The sequence below is a fragment of the Heterocephalus glaber genome, unplaced genomic scaffold, assembly GCF_053883595.1.
Source record: "Heterocephalus glaber isolate CG9 unplaced genomic scaffold, H.glaber_assembly_v1.0 deba00001442, whole genome shotgun sequence".
In the NCBI taxonomy this organism is placed as follows: Eukaryota; Metazoa; Chordata; class Mammalia; order Rodentia; family Bathyergidae; genus Heterocephalus; species Heterocephalus glaber.
This window is the reverse complement of record NW_028258296.1, coordinates 29,303,780-29,331,029: the sequence shown is the minus strand read 5'-3', so window position 1 is coordinate 29,331,029 and position 27,250 is coordinate 29,303,780. Positions and strand designations below refer to the sequence as shown.

Sequence of the window (27,250 nt, the reverse complement as noted above, 5' to 3'; positions counted from 1 at the left end):
GCTCTTGGTCACAAGTAGGCATAGCCAGCCGGACAGAGCTGGGCTCAGTCAGTGCTGGGTGCTCTGCCCTTGTGGCTCTGCCCACGTGGATCCACAGGCAGCTGATGGGCCTCCCTGCTGTATCTTTAGCATCAATAACAATGGCTTGGTGCTTAATAATTGAATAAATCCTATTCATTATTGCTTTTATTTTTATTATTTTAGGAGTAGGATTATATTTCTTGTTCTGTAACAAGATGACATTTTCTTCATCATTGTTAAAATATAGCAATAATATTACAGTACTACTAATAATATAGTTTGCTCCCTCTATTTGTGGCCACAAGCAATTGGTATCTCAGAGCAGACAAAAAGATTGGTCTTATTATGAAAATTTGTTGTCCAAGGGTGAACTTGGTGGTATTTTGGATTATTTAGAGATTATTAATCCAAGGGATAATTGAAAAATAAAGCAAATGTTTAAATTTTTAAAAATTATTACAGTAAAAGACACATTGCCATTAGTTCTCTTCAATATACTCTCCCTTGCTTTGAACACACTTATGCCATCATTCTTTCTCTTTCTGAAGCATTTCTGGAAGTACTTTTTTATGAGTGTTTATGAGATGTTATTAAAAATGTTCGACATCACTGGTCATTAGACAGATGCAAATGAAAATAACACTGAGTCTCCACCTTACCCCAGAATGGCTGCCATCATGAAATCAACCAATAACAAATGCTGGTGGGGCTGTGGGGAAAAAGGAACCCTTCTCCACTCCTGGTGGGAGTGTAGCCTGGCGCAACCACTGTGGAAATCAGTATGGAGATACCTCAAAAAACTAGGATTAGAGGTCTCATTTGACCCAGCTATTCCCCTGCTGGGTATCTTCCCCAAAGAATTAAAAGAATCATACCACAGTGATATATGTGCACCCATGTTCATATCAGCACAATTTGTAATAGCTAAAACTTGGAAACAGCCCAAATGCCCATCAACTTGAGACTGGATAAAGAAAATGTTGTTTTTATATAAAATGGAGTACTACTCAGACATAAAAAATGAGAAATTAGAGACATTTATAGCTAAGTGGATGCACATTGAGGCAATACTCTTAAGTGAAATAAATAGGACACACGTGTAAATACCGAATAGTTTTTCTGGTGTGAGAAGTTGAAAGTGTAAATAAGGACTAAATGTATAATAGGTCATGTGAAATAGGAAGAAATGGGGCAAAGGGGAAGGAAGTGGGAGGGCTAGGGGAAAGGATAGAAGGAAATGGGATTAATATGAGAAAATGGAAAAATAGGAACAAAATCTTTGTAAATAGGGAGGACTGGAGGGGTTGAAGGGAGGGCTGGGCAAGGGTGAAAAATAAGAACTAAGAGAGACTATGTAAAGGTGCAAATTTCCAATGATGAATGTCATTATATTGTGTACCTAAAATGTACCAATTGTTAGAATGAATAATCGATAATGTAAAATAGGAATAAAAGGTCCAAAGGGGTAGGGGTAGTGGGAGGTGCAGGGGAAAGGAAAGAAGGGAAAGGAAAAAATGATGAGAAATGGAAAAAATGGAAATAAAGTCTTTGTAAATAGGGAAGGGTGGAGGGTGTGAAGGGAGGGCTGGGAATGGGGAAAAAATAAGAACCAAGATGCATTATATAAAGGTACAATTCCCAATGAGAAATGCAATTGTGTTGTATACCTACAATGTACCAATAAAAGAATTTGATACAAAAAAAAAGAAGGAAAACAATTAAAAATAAGAGGAAAAAAATAGTGGTAATTTTGAAAATAACAAATAAAAGATAAAAATGAAGGGACTCCTTCAGGGTATGTCTCTTCTGTCACAACAGACAATGTGGGCAGAAGCATGCAGTTGTAAGTCAATGAGTCTCAGTAAGCCAATCACAGACCCATGAAATTCAGGCTGTTTTCTGGCTGCAAGTCCCAAGTTGAGCTCCCTGTCCTCCTGCAGGGTTGAACTGTGTAAAGTTCTACTGCAGGTTCCAGCTGTGTTTCCCCTGAAGATAGTCCAGGTTCTGATGGGAGGTAATGATCCCTCTAACTTACCAAGTACGGTGGTCTGGTGCGCCCTTATTTCAGAGATTCTCTTCACTTTTCCAGTGGGCTTCAGTTATCATCAGGGAGCCTGAGAGAGGCCCTCTTTCTGTTGTTCACTTCTGCAGCTCAGGGCAATGACCTTTATGTCCCCCTGTGCCTCTGTAGTATGGAACCAGGTAGCTGAACAGCCAAGAGGCCAGAGGCGGGGGGGGGGGGGGGGCTATGTTGTTGCAGGCGCCCACAGGGCTCCACAGATGACCTGGTGGGCATGCCCTAGGGGTCCTTACCAGCTCTTGGTCACAAGTAGGCATAGCCAGCCGGACAGAGCTGGGCTCAGTCAGTGCTGGGTGCTCTGCCCTTGTGGCTCTGCCCACGTGGATCCACAGGCAGCTGATGGGCCTCCCTGCTGTATCTTTAGCATCAATAACAATGGCTTGGTGCTTAATAATTGAATAAATCCTATTCATTATTGCTTTTATTTTTATTATTTTAGGAGTAGGATTATATTTCTTGTTCTGTAACAAGATGACATTTTCTTCATCATTGTTAAAATATAGCAATAATATTACAGTACTACTAATAATATAGTTTGCTCCCTCTATTTGTGGCCACAAGCAATTGGTATCTCAGAGCAGACAAAAAGATTGGTCTTATTATGAAAATTTGTTGTCCAAGGGTGAACTTGGTGGTATTTTGGATTATTTAGAGATTATTAATCCAAGGGATAATTGAAAAATAAAGCAAATGTTTAAATTTTTAAAAATTATTACAGTAAAAGACACATTGCCATTAGTTCTCTTCAATATACTCTCCCTTGCTTTGAACACACTTATGCCATCATTCTTTCTCTTTCTGAAGCATTTCTGGAAGTACTTTTTTATGAGTGTTTATGAGATGTTATTAAAAATGTTCGACATCACTGGTCATTAGACAGATGCAAATGAAAATAACACTGAGTCTCCACCTTACCCCAGAATGGCTGCCATCATGAAATCAACCAATAACAAATGCTGGTGGGGCTGTGGGGAAAAAGGAACCCTTCTCCACTCCTGGTGGGAGTGTAGCCTGGCGCAACCACTGTGGAAATCAGTATGGAGATACCTCAAAAAACTAGGATTAGAGGTCTCATTTGACCCAGCTATTCCCCTGCTGGGTATCTTCCCCAAAGAATTAAAAGAATCATACCACAGTGATATATGTGCACCCATGTTCATATCAGCACAATTTGTAATAGCTAAAACTTGGAAACAGCCCAAATGCCCATCAACTTGAGACTGGATAAAGAAAATGTTGTTTTTATATAAAATGGAGTACTACTCAGACATAAAAAATGAGAAATTAGAGACATTTATAGCTAAGTGGATGCACATTGAGGCAATACTCTTAAGTGAAATAAATAGGACACACGTGTAAATACCGAATAGTTTTTCTGGTGTGAGAAGTTGAAAGTGTAAATAAGGACTAAATGTATAATAGGTCATGTGAAATAGGAAGAAATGGGGCAAAGGGGAAGGAAGTGGGAGGGCTAGGGGAAAGGATAGAAGGAAATGGGATTAATATGAGAAAATGGAAAAATAGGAACAAAATCTTTGTAAATAGGGAGGACTGGAGGGGTTGAAGGGAGGGCTGGGCAAGGGTGAAAAATAAGAACTAAGAGAGACTATGTAAAGGTGCAAATTTCCAATGATGAATGTCATTATATTGTGTACCTAAAATGTACCAATTGTTAGAATGAATAATCGATAATGTAAAATAGGAATAAAAGGTCCAAAGGGGTAGGGGTAGTGGGAGGTGCAGGGGAAAGGAAAGAAGGGAAAGGAAAAAATGATGAGAAATGGAAAAAATGGAAATAAAGTCTTTGTAAATAGGGAAGGGTGGAGGGTGTGAAGGGAGGGCTGGGAATGGGGAAAAAATAAGAACCAAGATGCATTATATAAAGGTACAATTCCCAATGAGAAATGCAATTGTGTTGTATACCTACAATGTACCAATAAAAGAATTTGATACAAAAAAAAAGAAGGAAAACAATTAAAAATAAGAGGAAAAAAATAGTGGTAATTTTGAAAATAACAAATAAAAGATAAAAATGAAGGGACTCCTTCAGGGTATGTCTCTTCTGTCACAACAGACAATGTGGGCAGAAGCATGCAGTTGTAAGTCAATGAGTCTCAGTAAGCCAATCACAGACCCATGAAATTCAGGCTGTTTTCTGGCTGCAAGTCCCAAGTTGAGCTCCCTGTCCTCCTGCAGGGTTGAACTGTGTAAAGTTCTACTGCAGGTTCCAGCTGTGTTTCCCCTGAAGATAGTCCAGGTTCTGATGGGAGGTAATGATCCCTCTAACTTACCAAGTACGGTGGTCTGGTGCGCCCTTATTTCAGAGATTCTCTTCACTTTTCCAGTGGGCTTCAGTTATCATCAGGGAGCCTGAGAGAGGCCCTCTTTCTGTTGTTCACTTCTGCAGCTCAGGGCAATGACCTTTATGTCCCCCTGTGCCTCTGTAGTATGGAACCAGGTAGCTGAACAGCCAAGAGGCCAGAGGCGGGGGGGGGGGGGCTATGTTGTTGCAGGCGCCCACAGGGCTCCACAGATGACCTGGTGGGCATGCCCTAGGGGTCCTTACCAGCTCTTGGTCACAAGTAGGCATAGCCAGCCGGACAGAGCTGGGCTCAGTCAGTGCTGGGTGCTCTGCCCTTGTGGCTCTGCCCACGTGGATCCACAGGCAGCTGATGGGCCTCCCTGCTGTATCTTTAGCATCAATAACAATGGCTTGGTGCTTAATAATTGAATAAATCCTATTCATTATTGCTTTTATTTTTATTATTTTAGGAGTAGGATTATATTTCTTGTTCTGTAACAAGATGACATTTTCTTCATCATTGTTAAAATATAGCAATAATATTACAGTACTACTAATAATATAGTTTGCTCCCTCTATTTGTGGCCACAAGCAATTGGTATCTCAGAGCAGACAAAAAGATTGGTCTTATTATGAAAATTTGTTGTCCAAGGGTGAACTTGGTGGTATTTTGGATTATTTAGAGATTATTAATCCAAGGGATAATTGAAAAATAAAGCAAATGTTTAAATTTTTAAAAATTATTACAGTAAAAGACACATTGCCATTAGTTCTCTTCAATATACTCTCCCTTGCTTTGAACACACTTATGCCATCATTCTTTCTCTTTCTGAAGCATTTCTGGAAGTACTTTTTTATGAGTGTTTATGAGATGTTATTAAAAATGTTCGACATCACTGGTCATTAGACAGATGCAAATGAAAATAACACTGAGTCTCCACCTTACCCCAGAATGGCTGCCATCATGAAATCAACCAATAACAAATGCTGGTGGGGCTGTGGGGAAAAAGGAACCCTTCTCCACTCCTGGTGGGAGTGTAGCCTGGCGCAACCACTGTGGAAATCAGTATGGAGATACCTCAAAAAACTAGGATTAGAGGTCTCATTTGACCCAGCTATTCCCCTGCTGGGTATCTTCCCCAAAGAATTAAAAGAATCATACCACAGTGATATATGTGCACCCATGTTCATATCAGCACAATTTGTAATAGCTAAAACTTGGAAACAGCCCAAATGCCCATCAACTGGAGACTGGATAAAGAAAATGTGGTTTTTTAAAGTAAAATGGAGTACTACCAGCTATCAAAAATAAGGAATTAGAGACATTTATTGCTAAATGGATGCACATTGAGGCAATACTCTTAAGTGAAATAAATAGGACACACATGTGTAAATATTGAATAGTTTCTCTGATGTGAGAAACTGCAAGTGTAAATAAGGATCAAAGTGTATAATAGATAATGTGAAATGGGAAGAAAAAGGTCTAAAGGAAAAGGAGAAATGGGAGGGGTAGAGGAAAGGAATAAATATGAGTAAAGGGAAAAATGTAAACAAAGTCTTTGTAAATAGGGGGAGGTGGAGGGGTTAAAGGGAGGGCAGGAGAATGGGGAAAAAAGAGGAACCAAGATATATTATGTAAAAGTACAAATTCCTTATAAAGAATGTCAGCATATTGCATACCTAAAATGTTCCAATCAAATTAATAATTATTTTTTAAAGTACAGCAAATGCTACTTCCAAGTGCCATCCAATGGAAAGGCAGGCTGTAAAATCATTATGGTGTGGGTGTGTTCTCTTCCACCTTATTTACTGGATTTGGCACTATGCAACTTTCTGCAAAGTCACAATGTCCATGAAAAGTAAAAATTTTGAATCAATTAGAACATCAAAATGGCCATTATAACACAATTAATGACACGAAAGAGGACTCTAGAACTGCTTCAGAAAGTGGCAAGAACGACTGGATAATTGTGATCAAAGCAAATGGGAGTATTTTGAGGAGAAGTAATGACAATATGTCTTTTGCAGCAATAAGGTTTTAAAATTTAAACACATCTCATAATTTTCAATAACATAGCAACTCATGTATCCAAACTCCTAGTGTTTTATTAGCATCACCTGTAATGAGGTATTTACACTACATTGGAATTGCCCTTTTTACTTGTCTATTACTATTTCCCCTAGATCAGATTTCTTAAGGGAAGGAACTTTGTCCTTTCATCTTATATAACCAGGACCCAGCACAATGCCTGACAGAGAATAAGAAATGTATGTCAGTTGTTGTTTTTTTTCGGTGCCCAGAATCCAACTCAGGACCTTGCGCTTGTCAGTCAGGCAAGGAGCCACTGAGCTAAATCCCCGGCCCCAGAAATGTATGTCAGTTATAGGAAAGTTTATGAATAAATGAATCAAGTCATACTGCCAAGGCTATGCAGCAACTAACAAGTTTAATTTAGATAAAAACAAATACTTTCTGAGCTTCTCTAAAGTGATGCCCCATATTCAAACACTATACCTAATGATTTAGGTGTCTAACTGGATCTGAGCTAAAACTGGACAAAATTCTGGGAGTTTTGAAAAGGACCCTTTTCTGGACTTTCAGCTCAGAGCATGCAATGCTCTGTGGGATAGATGATGAAATATCTGGTTTTTTTTTAAAAAGAAACATTGCCTCAAAATGGAAAAAAGGGAGAAAAAAAGATTATACTCAGGTAAGAGATTTAAAAGTATTGCATCATAAAAATATAATTTTCTTACATATGTGTATGTGCATTTATATGATGATTATAAATGTATAGATGTGTGTACATTTATATTCATACACACATAAACAATCATTACTAAACTCTGGTTTGACTTGCAGAAAAATATGAGAAGACAAACGGAGGATAATAGCTCATGGATTTGTCTATATTTATACTATAGAAAGTAATCATTTGGTATAGTTTAAGTGGATCTATTTCAATTAAATATTCAAGTGTATTCATTCAACCAATATATACTGCATTTGTGGGACACTCTTCTAGACACTTAGAGTTAGCAATGAGAGAAACAGAGAGCCCTCTGCCCGTGTGACAAAATTCATTAGATATAATAAAATTACATAGTATGTTTGATGGTGATAAGTGCTGTCAGAGAAAAATTGATCCAGATAAGGTGGTTCAGGAGTATGAGTGTGTGTATAGAGGTTGTACAAGAGTGGAAGAGGATGGGAGTTTCTGAGGCAGGGGATTGGTAGGTGAAGAAGAATTGTAGAATTAAATGGGATGATCAGAGTTAGATCCATTAAGGTGAAATATGAACAAAAGCTTTAAAGTAGAGGAAATTAGTAAATTTCTTTGAAATCAATATAGAAAATATTAACTATGGGTCTTTTTCAGTGTATTAGTTTCATTTTTTATTGTTATAACAAAATAACTGAGGTTAGGAAAGTATAAAGAAAAGAATGGGTTTTGTTTTTGTTTTGTTTTTTGTGATACTGGGGATTGACCCCAAGGCCTTCCACTGAATTATATTCATGGTCCTTCTTTATTTTTTACTTTGAGACAAGGTCTCACTAAGTTGCTAAGTTGCCCAGGCTAGGCTGGAACTTTCTATCCTCCTGCCTCATCCTCCCACAGTGCTGGAATTTCAAGAGTGCTCTGCCATGCCTGATTAAAAACAGAGCTTTATTTACCTCACAGTCATGGATACTGAAATTCCAAGGTTGGGTGTCCCCACATGTCCAGTCTCTGGTGAAAGCCTGTTGGCTACATTACAATATGGTAAATGGCATGTGTACAAGAGGAGAGATCAAATAGTAAGACAGAAGAGACTAGGGAAGGCCCAGTCTTGCTCTTTTGAGAACTAACTAGTGTTGTGTGAGAAGTACATTAATCCTTTTTGAGGGCATGACCCCCAGTGACCCAACTGCCTCCCACTAGGCTCTACTTCTTAAAGGTTTCACCACTTCAATAGCATCTCACTGAGAACCAAGCTTCCCTTGAAGGACAAACTATATACACACAGAACTACACAATACAATTATTTGAATTAAATTAAGAGTTTTGATGATAATATTAAAAAATGAATATTTAAATTAAGAAAGGCATAATTAACTTTTTTGAAATCAACATATTATACAGAATTGTAACTAATAAATTTACAAATTGTTCTTTTCTGATTTTCAGAAGAACCTGTTTAGCTGAAGCTTATCTGCTGTTAAAAATAATGCAGAAAAGAGGAAAAGATAAGAAACAAATATTAGCACTACCAGTATACCAGAGAAATGCAGTATTTCACTTAGCAACTTGAGCACTAAAGGCCTCTTATTATATAGTAATGACTGAGGTAATTAAAGAGTATAGTTATAATGTAATTGATATTTAGGGGGCATTGGGTATTGGACACAGTCAGTGGTAAGGTTTTTTCATGGATTATTTCATATAATGATTTCAAGTAACACTCATGAGTGAGAAACACTCAGGAACCTTAGGATGAGAACCTCCAGTGCTGGGGAGGCTATGAATAATAAGAGGTAAGTGGGGCTGAGGATTTAGCTCAGTGGTTCTGCCACCTGCCTCGCAAGCACAAGGTCCCGAGTTCAATCCCCGGTACCAAAATAATAATAATAATAGTAATAATAATAATAATAATAATAATGAGGTAGTATGGTTAAAGGGTAGGTTTACAGGGCTGTGATTTAAAGGGTACACTTTAGAACCAGAGTCAGGGGAATGAGTTGGTTTTCCCAGCCTCTCTATGTGCTCCACCTCCTGAGCTCCACTACAATGCCCATGAAAAGAATCATGCCATAGCAGCAAGGACTCAGATCATGAAATCAAGCTCAGATAATGAAGAGAGAGGTGAGAAGATAGTGTTAGCTTTCTGCTTAGGACAGTGAGCACAACTTTCAGAAAAAGTTAATTCCTTTGATCAAGAAAAGAAATTCAAAACTCTGACAACTCTTCAACATAGTCTAGAGGCAAGGAAACATTGACTTTGTTTAGTGCAGTTTCTGGAGTAGCATAAGCTTTAGGAGTTTTTAGTGTTTGTGTAGATAAGAGGAAGACAGGGATAAGCGTGCCACAGAAGGAGCAGAATGACAGCAACCAGCGTTCATTCAGTGCCTGACTTGTGAGCGTTGCTGATTTTCTGCCCTGGACATGTCAGGTAATTTGCCTGTCCTTCCCTACCTCCCTTCTAACTTTACCTTAGAAGAGCTAGCTCTTCCTCTCATTCCAATTGCAGGAACTCTGAGTGGGTTTCAGTTTCTTTTGCTCAAAAGCAGCTTTACCAGAAGGAATACCACTGCTGGCTCATAAAATAAGCCAGAAACAAGAGCAGTGTTTCTTCTCAGTCTCTCTGCATCCACATGCTTGGTTCTTTGCCAAAGTCTACAGCAGCTGCTAGAGTAGAGAACTGTTAGACTCTCATGGATTTTTGCACTTTACCGTCCACAAACCAAGAGACTTCTCCTTACCTGTTGGTCTTTATGCTCCCATTTCCTCTGGCAAAATAGCCCCTAGCCTTACAGGACTCTAAGGTAACTGGCCACCCCACCCTTGAAGCAGAAGTGGGTGTTAGAAAATCAGCAAAAGATCTAAGGAAAATGTCACTAGAGTTTGGAGAGCATTCCAGCAATAAGTAATAGTTTGTTTCTTAAGAGTTTCTTGAGATCTGAATGACTATCCCTACTCTTCATATTCCTTCCCAGGGCATGTTTGTGAAAAAGGTTACAGGAAAGGGGATCGTCTGGACTTGGGCCACCCATATTCAAATATTAAGTCTTACCTTCTCAAGAGAAAACTGAAATGGCAGGGGTTAAGTTATCCTATCCACACAGAGCTTCTGGGAGTAGGACCAGAGCCAAGAAAGAGGCAGAACCTGCAGGAATGCCAGAGCATGCCTTCAGGGAAGTGTATGGATATAGCTTACAGGAAAGCAATGCTATGACAGGAGAAGAGAGCTGAGTGGGGAACTGGGATATCATATGGTGGGCCAGAGGCAGGTCAATAAAGATGTTGAAGCCAGAGATGGAGCTTAAACAAATGGTAGGCAGGAAGCACCAAATGAAGTAGGGCAGGTAAGTCATGTTTAAGGAATAGAATAGGGTTTATTAAGATGAAACTGGCAAACTGCCAGACTTATGGATGTTTAGCATATTCCCTTAATATCCTAAAGCAGGTGTTTGAAGTGTAAGTTTCTCATTGGATTTGTAGTACACAGGCCAGCATACGGGCCAGGGCATGCTGGGAATAGAGAAGAGACCTTGAGTTAAAGTAAGAAGGAGTTATGAGAATCAGGGGTGAGCTAGGGCAGAAATAGCAATTCAAAGCAAAAGATGGCAATGAGAGACCAAAAAAGGTCATAGCAAACATACTCCATTCATAGATGTCAAGGTCAAAGGGATAACTAACAAGGCAGAGCAGTATAAGAGAATGGCCTCAGTGGCCTTGGCCAGGGACCAGGGATGGGATGGGGTGGAGGATTATGAGATGAAAAGATAAATCTTTTAGGGAATTCTGTCTAGCAGGAAGCAGAGAAGAGCAAAGGATGGCCTAGCTTAGGAAATGTGGGCAGGAAGGATGATTAAGGGAAAGCAAATACTGGAGTATAGGGTAGGACTCCCCTGAGTAAACTCAAGAGCTCAAGACAAGCAGTGGAAAAGAGCCATAGACAGGCAACTGGAGACATTCAGGGAGAACAACTGCTCAAAGACATTGAAGCACCTGGGCCTTAGGTTTCAACCTGTGACCAAAGAACATTTTCAGACATCCTAGAGGGCAAGGACTATTAATGTTCTTCCCATATGGAGTCTTCTCAGTCTTTGAATAAAAAGTGTAGCTTTTTGATGACCAATCATGAACAGGAAGATGAGAGGAGGATCAGTATAGAAGTTAACACAGGGCTGAAAGAAGATCCAGCAAGAATTCCTGAGGCTCAGTGGGACTTACACTAAATCACAGGAGAAAGAAATCAAAGGTTACTGTAATGAGATGGCCATCCTAAGATGCTCTGCCAAGACTGTAAATAGGTACATTCTTTCTGCTGACCAACTTGGGTTATACAGGAAGAACCATAAAAATATACCCAATTTTTGACCCCAAACTTCCATTATCTAGGGAACTAAGGAAATGAGGATTGATGTAAACTCAGCTTTATGTATAAGCAAGGTCATTTTTATGTTATTTATACTTTAGGAAAATTGAGAACAATAGAAATATTCAATGTTAGAGAAATGAACTGGCTAAAGAAAGAAGCTTCCAGAAAACAAACTATTATGTGGCCACACTAAATCATGCTTTTGAAAAAGTGGTGGCAGACTGATAGACTGACTTCCTAACACAAGCTACTCTTGATGAGGATTAGCTTAAAACTGAGCCATATTGAATCAGTATGCTGGATGTCTTTCTGGAAATTTCTCTCTAGAAATTTTGCAGGTCCTTTTGCATTGTATAAAGAGAAAACATTCCTCTCGAAAAAGTTTATTCTTTAGCTATCAGTGAATTAGGAAATACTGAATTTTTTACTTGAAAACTCTGAATTTATTCAACAGATTCCTCCATTTCATCCTGAAAGGGCAACACATATTTAATTTTTTTCTTCAACATGTATATTTGTTTCTTTTGGCTGCTATTACCACCATCTTGGATGGCTTGAATCAACAGAAATTTATTCTCTAACAGTTCTGGTAGCCAGAAGTCCAAAATCAGGCTATAGAAAGCTCATACTCACCTTGAAGTCCTGGGGAAGAATTTTAACTTGCCTTTTCCTACTGTCTGATTGTTGCCTTCAATCCTTGATGTTTCTTGGTTTATAGCTGCTTTGCTCCAATTTGTACCTTTTTCTTTATGCAGCCATCTTCCCTTTATGTGTCTGTTTTCTTATAAGGACACTATAGATTAGGACCCACTCTAATTCAGTATGCCCTCATTTTATCTAATTATGTCTGCAAAAACCCTATTTCCAAATAAGATCCCATCCCAAAGTTTTGGGAAGAATTCAATTTTGGGGGGATAGTATTCAACCCACTACAACATTTTAAACATTTTTCAATTATTGGTCAAATTGATAATGGGAGAAAATACTATGCTCTGTTAAGTGGGGTACTTTATTTTTTTTCTCTAAAATGAATAAAAGTCGCAGAGCCTCAAATCTTTGACCATCTGCCTATCACCAGCACAGATTCCCAGGGGATCTAGGCAGAAGAGGCACCTAGTAAATGAGTACTACTCATGATTATCTGAGACTTTGGCTCTAAACTCCCAGAGAGCATCCCATTCCTAGAGATTCTTGCTAAACCACTGAGCCTATGGTTTAAAACCCTGAATAAGAGCCAGGGATTTAGCTCAGTGGTTTTGCTGCCTGCTGCGCAAGCTCAAGGACCCAAGTTCGATCCCTGGTACCAAAAACAAAACAAAACAAAACAAAACCCCTGAATAAAAGCAAGAAAATGTCTTCTTATCAAAACTTTATTATTTTCAAAGAAGTTCATAAAAGGATTCTCTCAAGTGATGTATGCCCCAAGAAAAAGAGAAAGTTGATCTCTATTACAGTAAGTAACAGAAAAGGACAAAGGTGTAGGCTCTGAGTCAAGTTTGATATGAATTAAGAGCCTAGCTTTGCCCCACTAGCTGGGTGAACTTACTCAATTTTATTTTGTTTTACTATGATTATTATTAATTTTGGTACTGGGGATTGAACTCAGGGCCTCCCTCCTGCTTGGCACTCTATCACTGAGCTATATCCCCATCCCTCACACTAAATTTTCTAGTTAGAATAATGAAATAATAATATTTTCTTCATAGAGCCATTGTGAAGAGTAAATGAGATAACTTGTGTAATGCCCTCAGTACGTGGGAAGTGCTAGCTCTACAGTAATCATTACTCAGGCCTAGAAGACAGGGCTAAAGTGCTTACACCAGGCCTTTTATCTCCTGGATCTCATTTTGATTACCCCCAAAACTTCCTACAGCAGAGGACTTCTCTATGTGGGAGCACCTTTAAAGCCTCTTCTTAGCTAAATGGGAGCTAGGTTCTCCAAAAGGACAAAGCAAAGAGCATTCTCAAAAGTTGTGCACAATGCTGTCCTCCTGTAGTCTGTGCTTGGGATGCTAAGGCAAGAGGATCACTTGAGCCCAGGAGCTCCAGACCAGTGTGAGCAATACAGTGGGACTCTGACACTCAACCCCTCAAAAAGAGCAATCTAATAAAAGCCAGTGTTTTTAACCTGGAGGTTGCAAATTGATGGCTTTCAGGCCAGATTCCACCCCTCATTAGTTTTATTTGACATTGATAATTTTAAAAAATTTAGATTTTATTGCTAACATTTTAAAATCCAGAGGTATTCTACAAAAATACAAATTTCTGGCTTAAAAAATCAGAAGACCAATAATATTAAGCCTGAATTTTCTCATGACTATCGAGTCTCAATTTACTGTATTGTAGAAATTGGCACACTTTTTAGAGTAAGGAGGTCCTATTAATAATTGTGCCTGAACTACATGTGTTGAGACTCCCCAAGGCAAATTGAGATGTGTGGTTAGTCTCTTTACCCCAATCATCAGACCCCAAAGATCTGAAGCTACATAGAAATGGATGCTTCCTTTAGGGGCTCTGGGTTTCTCAGTTCTCTAGGGTTTTGAGTTATCAGCCTCTATTTCAACATCTTCTTATACTACACTTACTAATTGATCCTCCATCACCCACAATTCAATATTTGTGATCTGCACTTCTATCACTGTTTTCTTTCTCGAAGAAGAAAAAGATATGAAGCAATCAAATCAATGCTGGACTTAATTCAGGTGCTATCAAGGGTTCTGATAGAATTTCCAATAGTTTAGCACTACCTATACCATGTCATCATCCAGTGACTTATCAACTAGTCCTTCTCTGCACTGATAGGACGTGTATCACTGGGCTATGTCACATGTGTCATAATTTAGAGACATTGTAAGATTCTTGAAATACCTTCTGAGTTATTAAAGAATTGGTTTGAAGGAAGCATAAACCAGTTTTTTTATTCATTAAGTTTATTGGTACACTTTAGCTATATAATATGATGACATTCATCATTGAGAATTAAGTCTTAATTTTCAAGGAGGTCCTGACCAACAAATGGATTGTATTCCAAAAGTTTACTTGTAAATCTAGCATAAAGAATATGAAACAATGTTGTTGCTTTCCCATCCCTAGCCACACATATTGAAAGTAAAACAAAAAATAAATCATAGAATATATAAAGATTAGTACCCTGACTTCTAGGCACTCTTTAGGAATTCTAAACAAAGAACAGTGGGGAGAAGTAACCATGAAAAGGTTCTGAAGGCTTTTTCCCCCTCTACCCATTTGATTGTGTGAAACACTTATTCATGTAATATTTGTATGGTAAACTATATAATAAACATTAATAGCTAGAATACTCAATAAATATGGAAAATGCCATTCCTTGATTAAAGTGGACTATCTGAAATTTATAAGGAGGATCAGAACCTCAGTATTTAACTATCAAGGGTATATTGAAAAGTCCCACTTGAAGAGACAGGTGACTTTGCTTTAAGTTTAATCTCTGCTATTAACGTGTGTGTGCAACTTTAATAACTCACTCTCTTTTAGACACAGTTTTCTTATCCTCTGAATAAGGACGATAACAACAATTCATATTTCCAGACTTGTTTTGAAGATTAGTTGAGGTAAGGATGTAGCAGAGCTTTATACAATGTGAAATACTATGGAATCAAAAAGAACAGAGAAACAAATTAATGCTTATTGAGCTTAGATTATGAATCAGGCAGTAAATCTTCTGCAGGTGCATACAAATGCAGAGACCGGGGCATTCCTCAATTTTGAGCAGAAACTAATCAGCCTCCTCCCACTGAAAATACTTACAGAACCCCAGGCTTGTAAACATCCTGCCTTCTGATTTTAATGACAATATTACAGTGGATATGATGCTGTATCCTGGCCCACACCCCAGAGTAGGAGTATTACTGACTCATTCTGACTTGAGAGTATTAGGAAGAAGCAATGCCCCACTTAAAGAGTTAGACAATGGCAACTTTCAGTTACAATTGCACTTAATATTTCTATAGGATAGGGAAGGTGATGGTCTTGGTCCAATGAGAACCTATGGATGCTGTTATTATTGAATTCCGGGAACTGAGACAGTGGTGTCTGTGTGTAGTTTGCTAGGGCTGCCATAACAAAGTGCTTCGGACTAGGTTGTTTAAACAGCAGCAATTCTAGAGGACAGAAGTGTGAGATCAAGGTGTTGGCATAGTTGCTTTCTCTTGAGGCCTCTGTCACCTTGTAGGTAGACAGCAGCCTTCTTCCCGTATGTGTGTCTGTGCTGTAAGCTCTTCTTATAAGGTATCAGTCATTAGATTAGAGCCACACTAATGATCTCATTTTCACTTACATGCCCCTTTAAAGGCTCTCTCTTCAAATAAACTGAAGTCGCTTTCTGAGGTAGGATTTCAGCATACAAATTTTGGAATGACATAATTCAGCCCATAACACTGTTAAATAAATCAGTGGTTACTTTGTTCTCAGGATGATTTCTTTAAACTCAGTCTCTGACTCCTGTATCTTTTCCTTCTCCACAGTCCTGCCCTGCACTCACTACCAAAACCCCTAGCCTTCAGCCTTGTTTTGTTTTGTTTGGTACCTGGGATCGAACTCAGGACCTTGCACTTGCGTGGCAGGCAGTGGCACCACTGAGCTAAATCCCCAGCCCTAGCCTTCAGTTTTCATTGCACTATAAACACTGATTCATGAATACAGAATTGCCGTTGGCATTGGCAGGTCCATTTCACTGATGTATTGGTGTGCAAGGAAACCTGTGCAAGATATGTGTTCTCTGTAAAACACCCTCAAACATCTTCTGGACCCATTGTCCCTTGACCTACATCCTGTGGGTCTCCTTTGAGTCTCTAAGCAACCCAAGGTCTACTGGTCTCATTTCCTCAGATTCTGGTTCTTGGTAGTTTTTTTTTTTTTTTTTTTTTTTAATCTTTTAGTCATTTGGAGCCTTTCCCCCCTCTTGGTTCTTAGTCATTACCCAGAGGGAAGTCACTAGAAATCAGCTCAGCCTCATCCATTCTAACCAAGAAGCACTCACAGAAATTTAACATCTGTTTTTACTTTGCTGCCCAATTCAGGCTTATTCTTAAGCAAGGCAATGTGCTATCTTGATGCTTTGTTTGCTATTCCATGTGTTCTCCACCCTAAATTTGCTAAGTAGATGGTTTCAGTGATGTTACATAACAGCTATTTCATCAGTTTTTTGGCTGATAGGATATATAGTTATGTCTGTGACCTCATATATTCTGGTACCATGTACCTTCCAGACAAAATTTAATACATTAATGAACATCCTAGACTGACTATGTCATCAGTCACAATAAGGTAAAGAACATCAACCCATCAGCGAAAATCTGTTTTGTTGGAGATTTTGTTGTTTTAAAAGCAATAACCTTCAAGCAAGAATCTCAATCAATAATTATAAAGATCTTTGAAGTAAAAGTGTCTGCAGACAGACCTTTCTAGACAAAGTATTACAGAATCATTAACTCATCAAACTATTTTTTCTTTTCTTTTCTTTTCTTTTCTTCTTATTTATGCCCCACATTGTCAGCTATTGGGATAACTTCAGAATAAAATAATTTAAATCCAGGTATTTATGTAGTATAATAATAGTTGTATAACAATAGTTCTTCTGATACTATGAAATGTAATGTCCTCTTGAATGAATTTAAAAATATGTTGTAAACCAAATATTTTCAATTTTTACAAGCAGTTACTTCCCAATCCTCTGGCAAGCATGCCACAAGCAACCACCTTTATATAAATATACAGTTAGTAAGATAAACACTCAATAAAGTCACTAGTGGTAGTATTGTTTCTCAGAGGTTCAGCAATATTTGTTCAGTGGGTAGATGAAGAAAAAGATTAGTAATGTTTCCACTGGGCTCTACTCCTTCCTAGAGCCAGCCAGACTTCCCCTAGGAGAAAGGCAGTAATTGTGTGTGTTTCAGAATGTCCCAGGATAGCTTTCTGCTTCAAGAGCAAACCAGGCTTCTCATCAGATCCAAGCTAAGCTGCCCATTTTTTAGGGGCTTTTAGTAGCAATAATAAGTTAGGCCTCCAAAATAACAGGAGTAAATTTGCAGAACATATTTAAACATGTTAGTATAGCCTAAATATTTACTCAATAAACTAAGAATAATTCAGGCAGGTTCTTTGATTTAATTTCATAGACTTGGATTTAAAAACCTTCATCTATAGGTTACGGTAGAAAGAATCCTGGTCTTGATTTTGGTTTAATTAACCCATTGACTAATCAGTGATATATGGGAAAGCTGGGCTGAGCTTTCCTTATGTAACAGAGAATGGAGTATGTGAGCTCTAACATCCTTCTCATAAAGAAATTATGAAATTGCCTTGGGAAAAACAGATTTCATCTTACAGGGGTTTGTAAAGATAGTAGAATAAAATACACAGGTTAGGGATAGCTGTAACTGCTTTCATAGCTAGCTTGCATTCCGTTGAATAGATGAAAGAAAAGCAAGAGCAGAAAATATTCACTCCTCCACTTTAAAGAAATAAGGAAATAATTTAAGATTCTAGAGTTATTTCTGGTTCTTTCAGATAAAGATTTGATGAAGCAATTAAACTTGGCATGTGTTAACATGTTGATTACAAGGAGCTAGTGTAAAGTCATTGTCAAAGCAATGTGGTTCTCTTATCTGATTAAAACTTTCAAAATGTTAACAAATGAATCTTTTCAAAGGACAAATCTAATATTTGGACATATGTACTGTTATTTTCTTTAAAACATTTTGTTGACTGATTAACTCCAAATACTTTTCCAGGGGATGGGGTTAGAGTGGTGAACAAAGTAGGCATAGACCCTTCTTTCACGGATCTTACATTCCCACACTAGTGAAGAGAAATAAAAAGTATATACATAAACTAATAACTCAATATCAAGTAAGTAGTGGGATTAGTGATATGGACCCTAGTATATCTGGGAAAGAGCAAGAAGGACATAGTAGCAGAAGTAGAAGAGAAATGATCCCTTACCATCTCTTTTCTAAGAAAAGTATGGTCAAACTTAACTTCACATTAATGTCAATTTTCATAAGGCCAAATAGAAAGAGAAATTCTTTATTAAGGCACTGGGAGTCTATTTCAATAGTGAAGCACTTACCTAACATGCCCAAGGCCCTGAATTTGACTAAAAAAAGAAAGGGGGTTATTACTGAATTTTTTTCTGAGCCTTGGTTATTCATTTGTAAAATGGACATGATAAACCATGAATGACTACTTATTATTACTACCATCATCATCTTTATTGTTAGCAGTTTCAATAATTGAATTTTTAAGGTCATTTTTTTCATTGACCAATAATTACTAGAGGAAATTATTAACATGTGATGCTAGGATATTATGTAGGGTTATGGTATGAAGTGGCACAAACATAGAAGTTTATGTCATCAAAAGTCCTACAAGAGAGTTTAAAAGAATATAAAAATAATGCCTTAATCTAATCATAAACATAATACCTTAATCTAGTCAAAAAATGAACATATCTTATCCATACACTCAAGTTTTTCTTTATTTTTGTTAGTCTTACCCAGGTTCTTCTCCTATGACACTGAGTCCCTGCATGTTTGTAATGTCTTTTACATTCATTTCCAGCATGTGCACTGAATTGACTCCTTGTTTCTCAATTATAAACATCATGGAATCAAGATTAATAACCTGCTTGGTGAGTTTTGTTCACTTTGGAATCTGGACACCTTTCATTCAATGTAGCCTGTTAGGCTCTTTGGCATTCTTTCAAAATGCCCTAGCATGAGGTAAAGGACAACATTAGTCGAAGGGAGCCTGCCCGCCTTTGGGGTACCCCTGCCTGCTGCCATTACTTTTTTCCCTTTTCCAGGCATTTAATCATAATTGAAGAGAAACTGAGAGTGGATTTCAAGTTACCTAAGTTCTCTAATATGTTCCCTGTGCTTAGAACAATGCCTGGCACACTGAAGATATAAGTATTTGTAGAATGAATAAAAATAGGATAGGCCCTGTGGAAATGTTGCCCCCTCTTGAACAGACTGCCATTAAAATGTTGCTGGGAGAATGATATATTGAGGGCCTGGGTTCCCGTTACCAGTGTCCATATATATCATGCACCTTCATGGTCAGCCATTTCACTTCAGAGTGTGTGATCTGTAGGACAGGCTTTGTTCTATGTATGAGGTTTTTGTGGTCACTGCATTTGGTTCCATTAGTTACTACCAAGTTGAGCACAGCTTATTATAAACAAAACTTTTTAAATTCATGCTGGAAGAATTTTTATTCCTGGATCCACTGATCATTTCCTCAAAATTTCTCCAGAAAATACTCAGTGGGAGCCCATTCTGAGTCAGACACAAACAGGTAATGAATACTATAAAACTTTTAATCTGTTTACTATACACAATATGGAATAAACATAGCCCGGAAGCACAAGTGCCACAAGAATATTATTGTATGTATCATATTATAACAGGAATTAGTGAGACAGGAGTTAGGATTCTATTAGACAGAAAGGACAGCAGGCCCAAAATGGAGTCAGGAAGCCCAAATTGTAGTCTGTTAAGTCATGATCCTCCAGGAGTCTTACAAAAACTCCTGCCAGCTGTCCTGTGGCTGTCTGGGACCTCCTCAGAGCATGATCAGGTAGACCACTGGCTCAAGGGTACATGGGCTCTGCATGGGCACTGCATGAATGTTGCATAGATTAGACACTTAAAGTATGTAGTCTCCTATAAGATAGAATTATATTGCTTGCACATGGCCAGAGCTCTATCCTAAAATTGCTATAAAACTCAGTCTAGACAAAGAACCCTTGTTCAGTATCTTACTTACACCCCTCTCCTGGCTAGCAGAAGCTTTACTTCCTTGCCTTTATATCTTTTAAATAAATTTGCTTGCACCCTGCTTCCTTCACCCACAGTTTCACTCTTTGACACTATGGGACACAACCCTTGTGTAACATACCTGGGAGTTCATCAAGGATTCCAAAAGGAGGCAAATAAAGTTCAAGCTTTGCACCCTCTTTCACTTTGTGGCTTTCTGCTCAAAACCGTATCAGGACCCCATTGACCAATTAAAAGTGATTGCCATGGTTGCCAATTTTGATCCTTCCACAAGTGAGGGAGCAATCTCTGCTCTTGGTGCTCTTGTCTCTCCACTATCTACAGTCACTGGATGTATTGCTCCTTTAACTTGCCACAAGCATTAGAGGGAATAAATTGCCTTTCTCTATCTTGAATCCCTTTCTTGGCAAGCTGAGCCAGGAGGTAAGAAAGATTTTATATCTTGTCTCGTCTTGTCTGGTCGCACTCTTGTGGGCACAGATTGGATAGTTGAAAGCCACTAGGTCTTCCACTCCTTCAAAGATTTCTGTGAAAGGACAACTTGGTCATGGATGGAACATTGTAGGCTCCAAAGAGCTCAAGATACCTCACGTGCATCTGCTAGGTTTATGTTTTATGTTTGTGCAAATATATATATATATATATATATATATATATATATATATATCTCACATTATCTTTTCCTGCACCCTGAATGTTTTGCTCTGGCTGCTTCTGAGTTCTGGGGGGTCTTGCCTGTAATTCTTCATCTCTCTTCTGAGTCACATTCTTCCTGTCACTCAAACTCTTCCACCACTCCCACCTGTTAAATTAACTCTCCTAGCCTCCTAAATGTCAGATAAACTGGTACTTTTAAACAAAGGCTATGGCTTTTATTTCTGAGGATGATGGGAAAAATGGCTCTTGAATGGTATACAGCCTATGGTAGGTCCTAATGGACGTTGGGGTCAGGTCCTTTCTAGGGATATCAGGAAGGGAACAGCCTTACTGGCAACCTGTGAAGACCTATCAAGAGCCCACTGGGGCAAATCTTGGTTAATTTGTAAATTTACATTTGGATTACAATTTAAATTGGTAATTTTGTTTAATTAGTGTGCTTTAAACATTTCTTGTGTATTTGGATAGTTCTTAAACTGCAATTACATGGTTAACTTACTCTTCTGGTGCTTTCCGCTTGGGCTAATATAAGGATGATGCTCAATGCCACTTGAAAATGTGTTGGTCAGCCGTCCTAATTAATATGTAAAAACCTTTAAACTTACTCTGAGACCAAAGGAGAGAAAATGTACTAGGAACATTTTAAAATCCAAGCAACTATGAGGCTTGTTAGAGAAAGAAACCAGTAAGTAAGACAGAGAAGGAAATATGAAGAAAGTTAAAACTATAAAGATATATTTTTGGGATGAGAGGATTTTATATAAGTTTTTGCCCTACAAAGATGGAAAAAGGAAAGGTAGAGGCAAACTAGGAGGTCCAAGTACATCAAGTAAAGCTTGTAGAGGATGAGGTTTATGAAAGAAAATATATGTTTGATTATTTTAAGTTTTTGCTCTTGTTGGTTTGGTTGAGCCCAAGCTGTTCCTTCTAAATCTCCTTGTTGCTCAAAGGTGGCTAAAGGACTATAACACCAACTCTCAAATCGTCAGTCACTCCTCCCAGGTCCCAACTCCTGTCTGACTGTCAGCAATGGTCCTTCTTTTTTTTTTTTGGTACCGGGGATTAAACTCGGGTCCTTGTGCTTGCGCAGCAGGGGGCAAAACCTCTAAGCTAAATCCCTGGCCCTTGCAATGGTCCTTCTTTATTGCCTCCTGTGCTGAGGATGCAAGTATGAGGGACACTGCAGATGAGTAGAATTTTCTGTCTTCTTAGATGGGAATGAGGTAGAGGGGTTACTTGCTGGTGACAGCCTGTTAGACAGATGGCCACCCAGGTCTAGCCAAGATCTCTGCTTTGAGTTTGGGTTTAATGGCAAATGTGGCCTTAAAAGAATGCTTGAACTACTTTGCCTGATTTTATGGCTGCCAGGATCCTGCCCCAGGATTATTAGCCTTGATTGTCCTTTGGCACATAACAGAGGGTCTGGAAGTTGATCTTTAGTTTAACTTACAGAAGTATTTCTATTTCTTTTGGGTAAAGGAAGTCCAACTTCTGGTCATGATGAAAGGGCTTGAAGGACACAAGAGTGGGAAAAGGGCATGGTGGTCAGAGCTACCCTTTCCCCCTCTCAATCTTTGTTTGTGGTCCCTAGCAACTAGGACCTCACAGGCAGCCAAGGGATGCCTTGAACTGGGAGTACTTCAATAGGTAAAGCAAGTGATGTTTTCTGTCCATTTGATGATTTTCAGAAAAATAGGAAGCTCCGTCTCAGTTCCCATCACCCTGTTGGAATGCATCCTCAAAAAGTAGGACTCCTTTGACTCTCACACTCTGAAAACAGTGCTGTTTGACCTTTTTTTTGTACTCTTCCCTGGCCCTCCTGCCCTCTGAGAGACAGAGGGGCTGAATCTCAATTCCCCACCTGGACAAATACTTCCTCAGGACAGAATTATCAGCCTGTAGGACAGGTTCATCTCTATATCTTAAGCCTTCTAATTGCTTCTCTAACTTTGATGGCCCAGGACCTATACTGGGGTTCCTTGGACTCTCCCGCTCTGTAATGTCTCTTTCCAATATACATGAGACTATGATGAAAATGAAGGGGGACCTCACTGGGAACCTGAAAGAGAACAAAGTGATGGTATCCCAAGTTCTCTCACCCCTCCTTTTTGTGGGGGAAACAAACAGCATAACTATTCAGGAATATGGGCCAGATCCATGTTAGAACTAAATGACACCAATAACCACACCTGGGGTTATCTCGCTCAATGTTTGGGTTTTGTACTCAGTGAGACAAGACACTGCTTTGTCTCCAAGTTTTCTCTTTTCACTCATCACCCAAAATATTGTATGTCAAGCCCTCCAGGATCACACCATTAAAGACCCCCTGTGTGCATAGATGACTGGTTTTCTGGAACCAGACCTTCCTCCATAGGTGCGTGGTCACCCCTTGGACCCCACCATCTCCCTCAGTGACATAGGCTTAAGATCCACCTTTAAGTTTGCCTGGATACTAGGCGGAAACACCACTGTCTCCCTTACATGAACTGGCCTCTATTTCTTCTGTAAGAGGCTCTTTTATCATACTCTACCTTTCTTATGGAGGAGGAAATGTACTATTGTCAGTGCTCTCCCTGATGAAAGATTCTTTAATCACCTTCCCAATGTCTAAATCCATCTTTAATCTGGGCTCTTTCCTAAAACAGTCTCTCATCCAGTTTAGGTTCAAGAGGTTCCTCCTTAAATCCCTATGGGGTGGTGCTGGTAAACCCTTCATATCAATGTTGATGCTCTTGCTACTTTCTGTTTACTAAATCTCCTTGTTTGCTTTGTTTCCTCTTGCCTAGAATCTATTAAACTTCAGATGTTAACACAGCTGGAACCCCCTATGGAACTCCCACCTGATTTCTATCATAGGCCATGACTCGGGCCCTCTGGACAGTGCCCCTGACTGCCAACCCCTTCTCACTGCCCCTGTACAGCTGAAGCTGCCAGAGTGGTCATTGTCCTTTTCCCTAAGGGCACCAAGGGTCACCTCTTCAGTGGGGCAATGTAACAGGAATTAGTGAGATAGGAGTTAGGATTCTCTGAGGCAGCAGGCCCAAAATGGGATAAAGAAGTTCAAAATGCAGCCTGCTCAGTCATGACCCTCCAGGAATCTTACAAAAACATCTGCCAGCTGTCCTGTGGCTGTTCTGGGACTTCCTCACAGCATAATCAGGCAGGATATCAGCTCAAAGGCACATGGGCCCTGCACGGGCACTGTGTGAACACTACATAGATAGACCCTAAAGAGCATGTAGTTTCCTATAGGATAGAAATTATATCCTATATATTATATATTGCTTGCACATGTCCCAAGCTCCCTTATAAACCCTTTCAAAACCCCTAGACAAAGAACCCTAATGGATATCCTACTAAAAACCCCCTTCTGGCTAGCAAGAGCTTTACTTCCTTGGCTTTATATCTTTTAAATAAATTTGCTTGCATGCCACCTTCTTCATCCGTAGTTTCATTCTTTACCATAGTAGGACACAACCCCAGTGTTCTGATAACAACATGATGTCAAATCAGATTGATTTTCAGAAAGGAGAATAGGAAGGTTTCAGAAGAGATATGGCCTTTTTTATCATGGAAGGAATGAAGAACATACTCAATGGACACAGTGTTTGTGTGCAACATCCTGTAATCATAAATAAAATTACCACATCATCTGAGTTATGTTATACTATTAATTTGGTACCCAGTTATGCTTCTGATCTCTTGTTTTTGCCTGTTATTCCCTGTTCTCCAAAGCCATGATCATAACTACTTTAACTTAGAAATTTTTTCTTTTTAAAGCAAATTATTTTGTAAGGATTTTTAGGGCAAGTTCTGGGATACTTTTAGAAGATTTGGTGGAGGTATTGCCCTTTATTCCTTAGTTTCTTTGCAAACACAGCCACCTCTACCTGATAGTACATTTTTGACATTAATTCTGCTAATAATTGTATTTATTTTACTGTAAAAATGAAAATTCATTTTCCCTGGAAATGTTTTCAAATATCACATTCTCTCGTTAATGAAGAACAGAGGTGATTATGGTAGATGTCTCATGTATTTTGAGAAAGATTTAAGGGGAAGATAAGATTGACAGATTTTTCCAAGTATCATTTCCATGATTTTGCCTATTTATGAGTTAATATTCATGGAGTGCCTGTTATGTGACAGGACAGATGACCGAAAAGATATTCTTGGTAGAGTGATTGAGTGTAACTAATATGTACAGTACTCTGCTCAATATAAACACTGTGCTCCCCCCCCTTATATGATGTGAGATCCAACATCGAGATAAATGCTTAAATTTTGGTCTTTCTTTTACCCTCATTATGTTGATGAGTTCCATTAATCAGGAGCACTGAATGGTAAGATGTAAGCTGCATGGTTAGAGGGACATGCAGCCAATTTCGGTAGCATTTATCGAGTACTTCCATGTGGTTTGGTACTGCGCATAAAGGCCCATGTTCTGAGTACTTTTATGGAAATGACAATCGGTTGAAAGAAGAAATGCGTTTTAAAGTTAGACACAAATGTATTTTGTTTCGAAAGGAAAAAGGAGGACGGGGAGGAAAGCTGACAAAAAAAATTGAGAACCAGAGTCCTGATTAAAAGTATTCATAGTGTCCAGCAAAAACATGTCCAGTGAAACAGGGACTGAGGATTTGCTCCCTGCTGGAGAGTGAAAATGGTGATTTTTGCGTGAGTGGCTCCGCTGTCGGGTTGCGACCGACAAGTCTCCGCGAGGGTAAAGACAGTCTCGCGACGCACGCTGGCCCCACCTGCGGCGGGGGGCGGCCCTGCCCTACAGTCCGGCCGCGCGGCCAGGCGCCAGGGGTCGGGACTGGGGCGGGACTGGGGCGGGTCGCCAGGGTGGGGGCCGGCGCGGTGGTGCCCTTAGCCGTACCAGGGGCTGCGGCTCTGCCGTGCCTGGGGGATGGGGGCTACGGCCCTGAGCGCTCGCGTCCGGGACGCGGGATGGAGCGCCCCGGTGAGTGTGGGGTGGCGGTGCTCGCCCCGGTGAGTGTGGGGTGGCGGTGCTCGCCCCGGAAGGGCTTGGGGTTGGGGTCGCCCGCGCGCCGGCCGCTGCAGAGTCGCGGTCCGGGATGCGGGCGGCCCGAGTGGGGGCCCGAGCGGGGAGGGGCGACAGGTAGGGCCGGGTCGCGCGTCCGGACCTCGCGGAGGGCGTGAGCCTGGCGAGGGGCCGCGAGAGGGGCCGCGAGAGAGGCTCTAGCGCAGCGTCCTTAGTTACCTCGACTCGGCCGAGCGTTCGGTAGCCGCATCTCACCCACCGTATTCTAAGGCGCCTCTACCCTCCCCTTGGCTTCCTTCCCCTGCCTTCGTGTCCGTCTGTCCCTGTGGGATCTCCTTTGGAGATGTTTTCTAAAATTTCAGTCCGACATTCAGAAGCTGAGGTTAAGTAACACAAACCTCACGATCCATATTAACATTTTCTTACCTCACTTCACTTCCCCCAGACCTTGGCTGTTTATCGCTTGGGCGAGAGGACCTAGAGGTGCAAAAACTTCCCTCACTTTGCCGAGTGCCGCCTCTGGCGCTCCCCGACCGCGCCTTTTCTGTCCTCCCCTTGTTGTCTTCTGTTCCCGTTAGACTTTCCCCACCTTTGGCCCAAGGACCAGGCGTGTGCTTTACGAAATAGGAACAGGGCCGGGATTTAGCTCAGTGATTCCGCCGCCTTCCTCGCAAGCTCAAGGACCGGAGTTAAATCCCCGGTACCAAAAAACAAAACAAAACAAAAAAACAAAATAGGAATTGGTAAACTGGGAGATTGCAAGCTACTACGAGGAGAGAGTAGTACCCTTCTGTGTTTATTGCCCTGAGTGTCCCAGATCCCTGTCAGTGATGGAAATCTGGTGTACCAGAGGAGCCTTGCTTTAGCGGAAACCAAGTAGCCCGGGACTCTGCTTGTTTTAGAGCCTGACATGTGCCTGGTTTACTCACCTTCTCACCACAGACCTTTCCAGACCAAGGGTGGGACTCCACACTGTGTTTGGGGGATCTTTAACAGTTTCTATATTTTTTGGGGAAGGGACCGTGTGTTTTGTAGAAGTTCCAAGACTGCAGTGAGCAGAAATGACCGAGAAACTTTTTGTTCTACGTTTACCTTTTTCTTTCCTTTTCTTTGGTCGTTAGCTTCACCTCCCTATTGAGTTTGAGAAGGGGGGGTCCCTTCATCCCGAAAAATAATTCAAAATTAAGTGTGAAGGTAAATATTTAGAATGAGTTAATAAATCACAACACATTTAATGGGTCTTGGAAATTAAGGTCCTTCGGTGATTTCTTTAGGCAGTG

At 39.9% G+C, this 27,250-nt stretch overlaps 1 protein-coding gene and 1 long non-coding RNA gene across 8 annotated transcripts in view; one reads left to right on the top strand and one right to left on the bottom strand.

The window, feature by feature from the left end:
* The window catches only part of LOC110348391 (uncharacterized), a 77,687-nt gene extending 50,914 nt beyond the window's left edge, over positions 1-26,773 (bottom strand). For all 4 annotated transcript variants that reach the window (XR_015451998.1, XR_015451996.1, XR_015451997.1 and 1 more), the window contains exon 1: positions 26,397-26,773. This is a non-coding gene — a long non-coding RNA (uncharacterized LOC110348391). The remainder of the gene's footprint in view (positions 1-26,396) is intronic.
* Positions 25,785-27,250, top strand: part of Arhgap29 (Rho GTPase activating protein 29) — an 85,470-nt gene continuing 84,004 nt past the window's right edge. For 2 of the 4 annotated variants that reach the window (XM_087213157.1, XM_013070880.3), the window contains exon 1: positions 25,785-25,928. Coding sequence is in view for 1 of the 4 variants with exons in the window: in XM_021255348.2 (XP_021111007.1) it covers positions 25,916-25,928 (13 nt within the window). In the remaining 3 variants the exon portion in view is untranslated. The other 2 variants (XM_021255348.2, XM_087213155.1) reach the window with 2 other exon arrangements.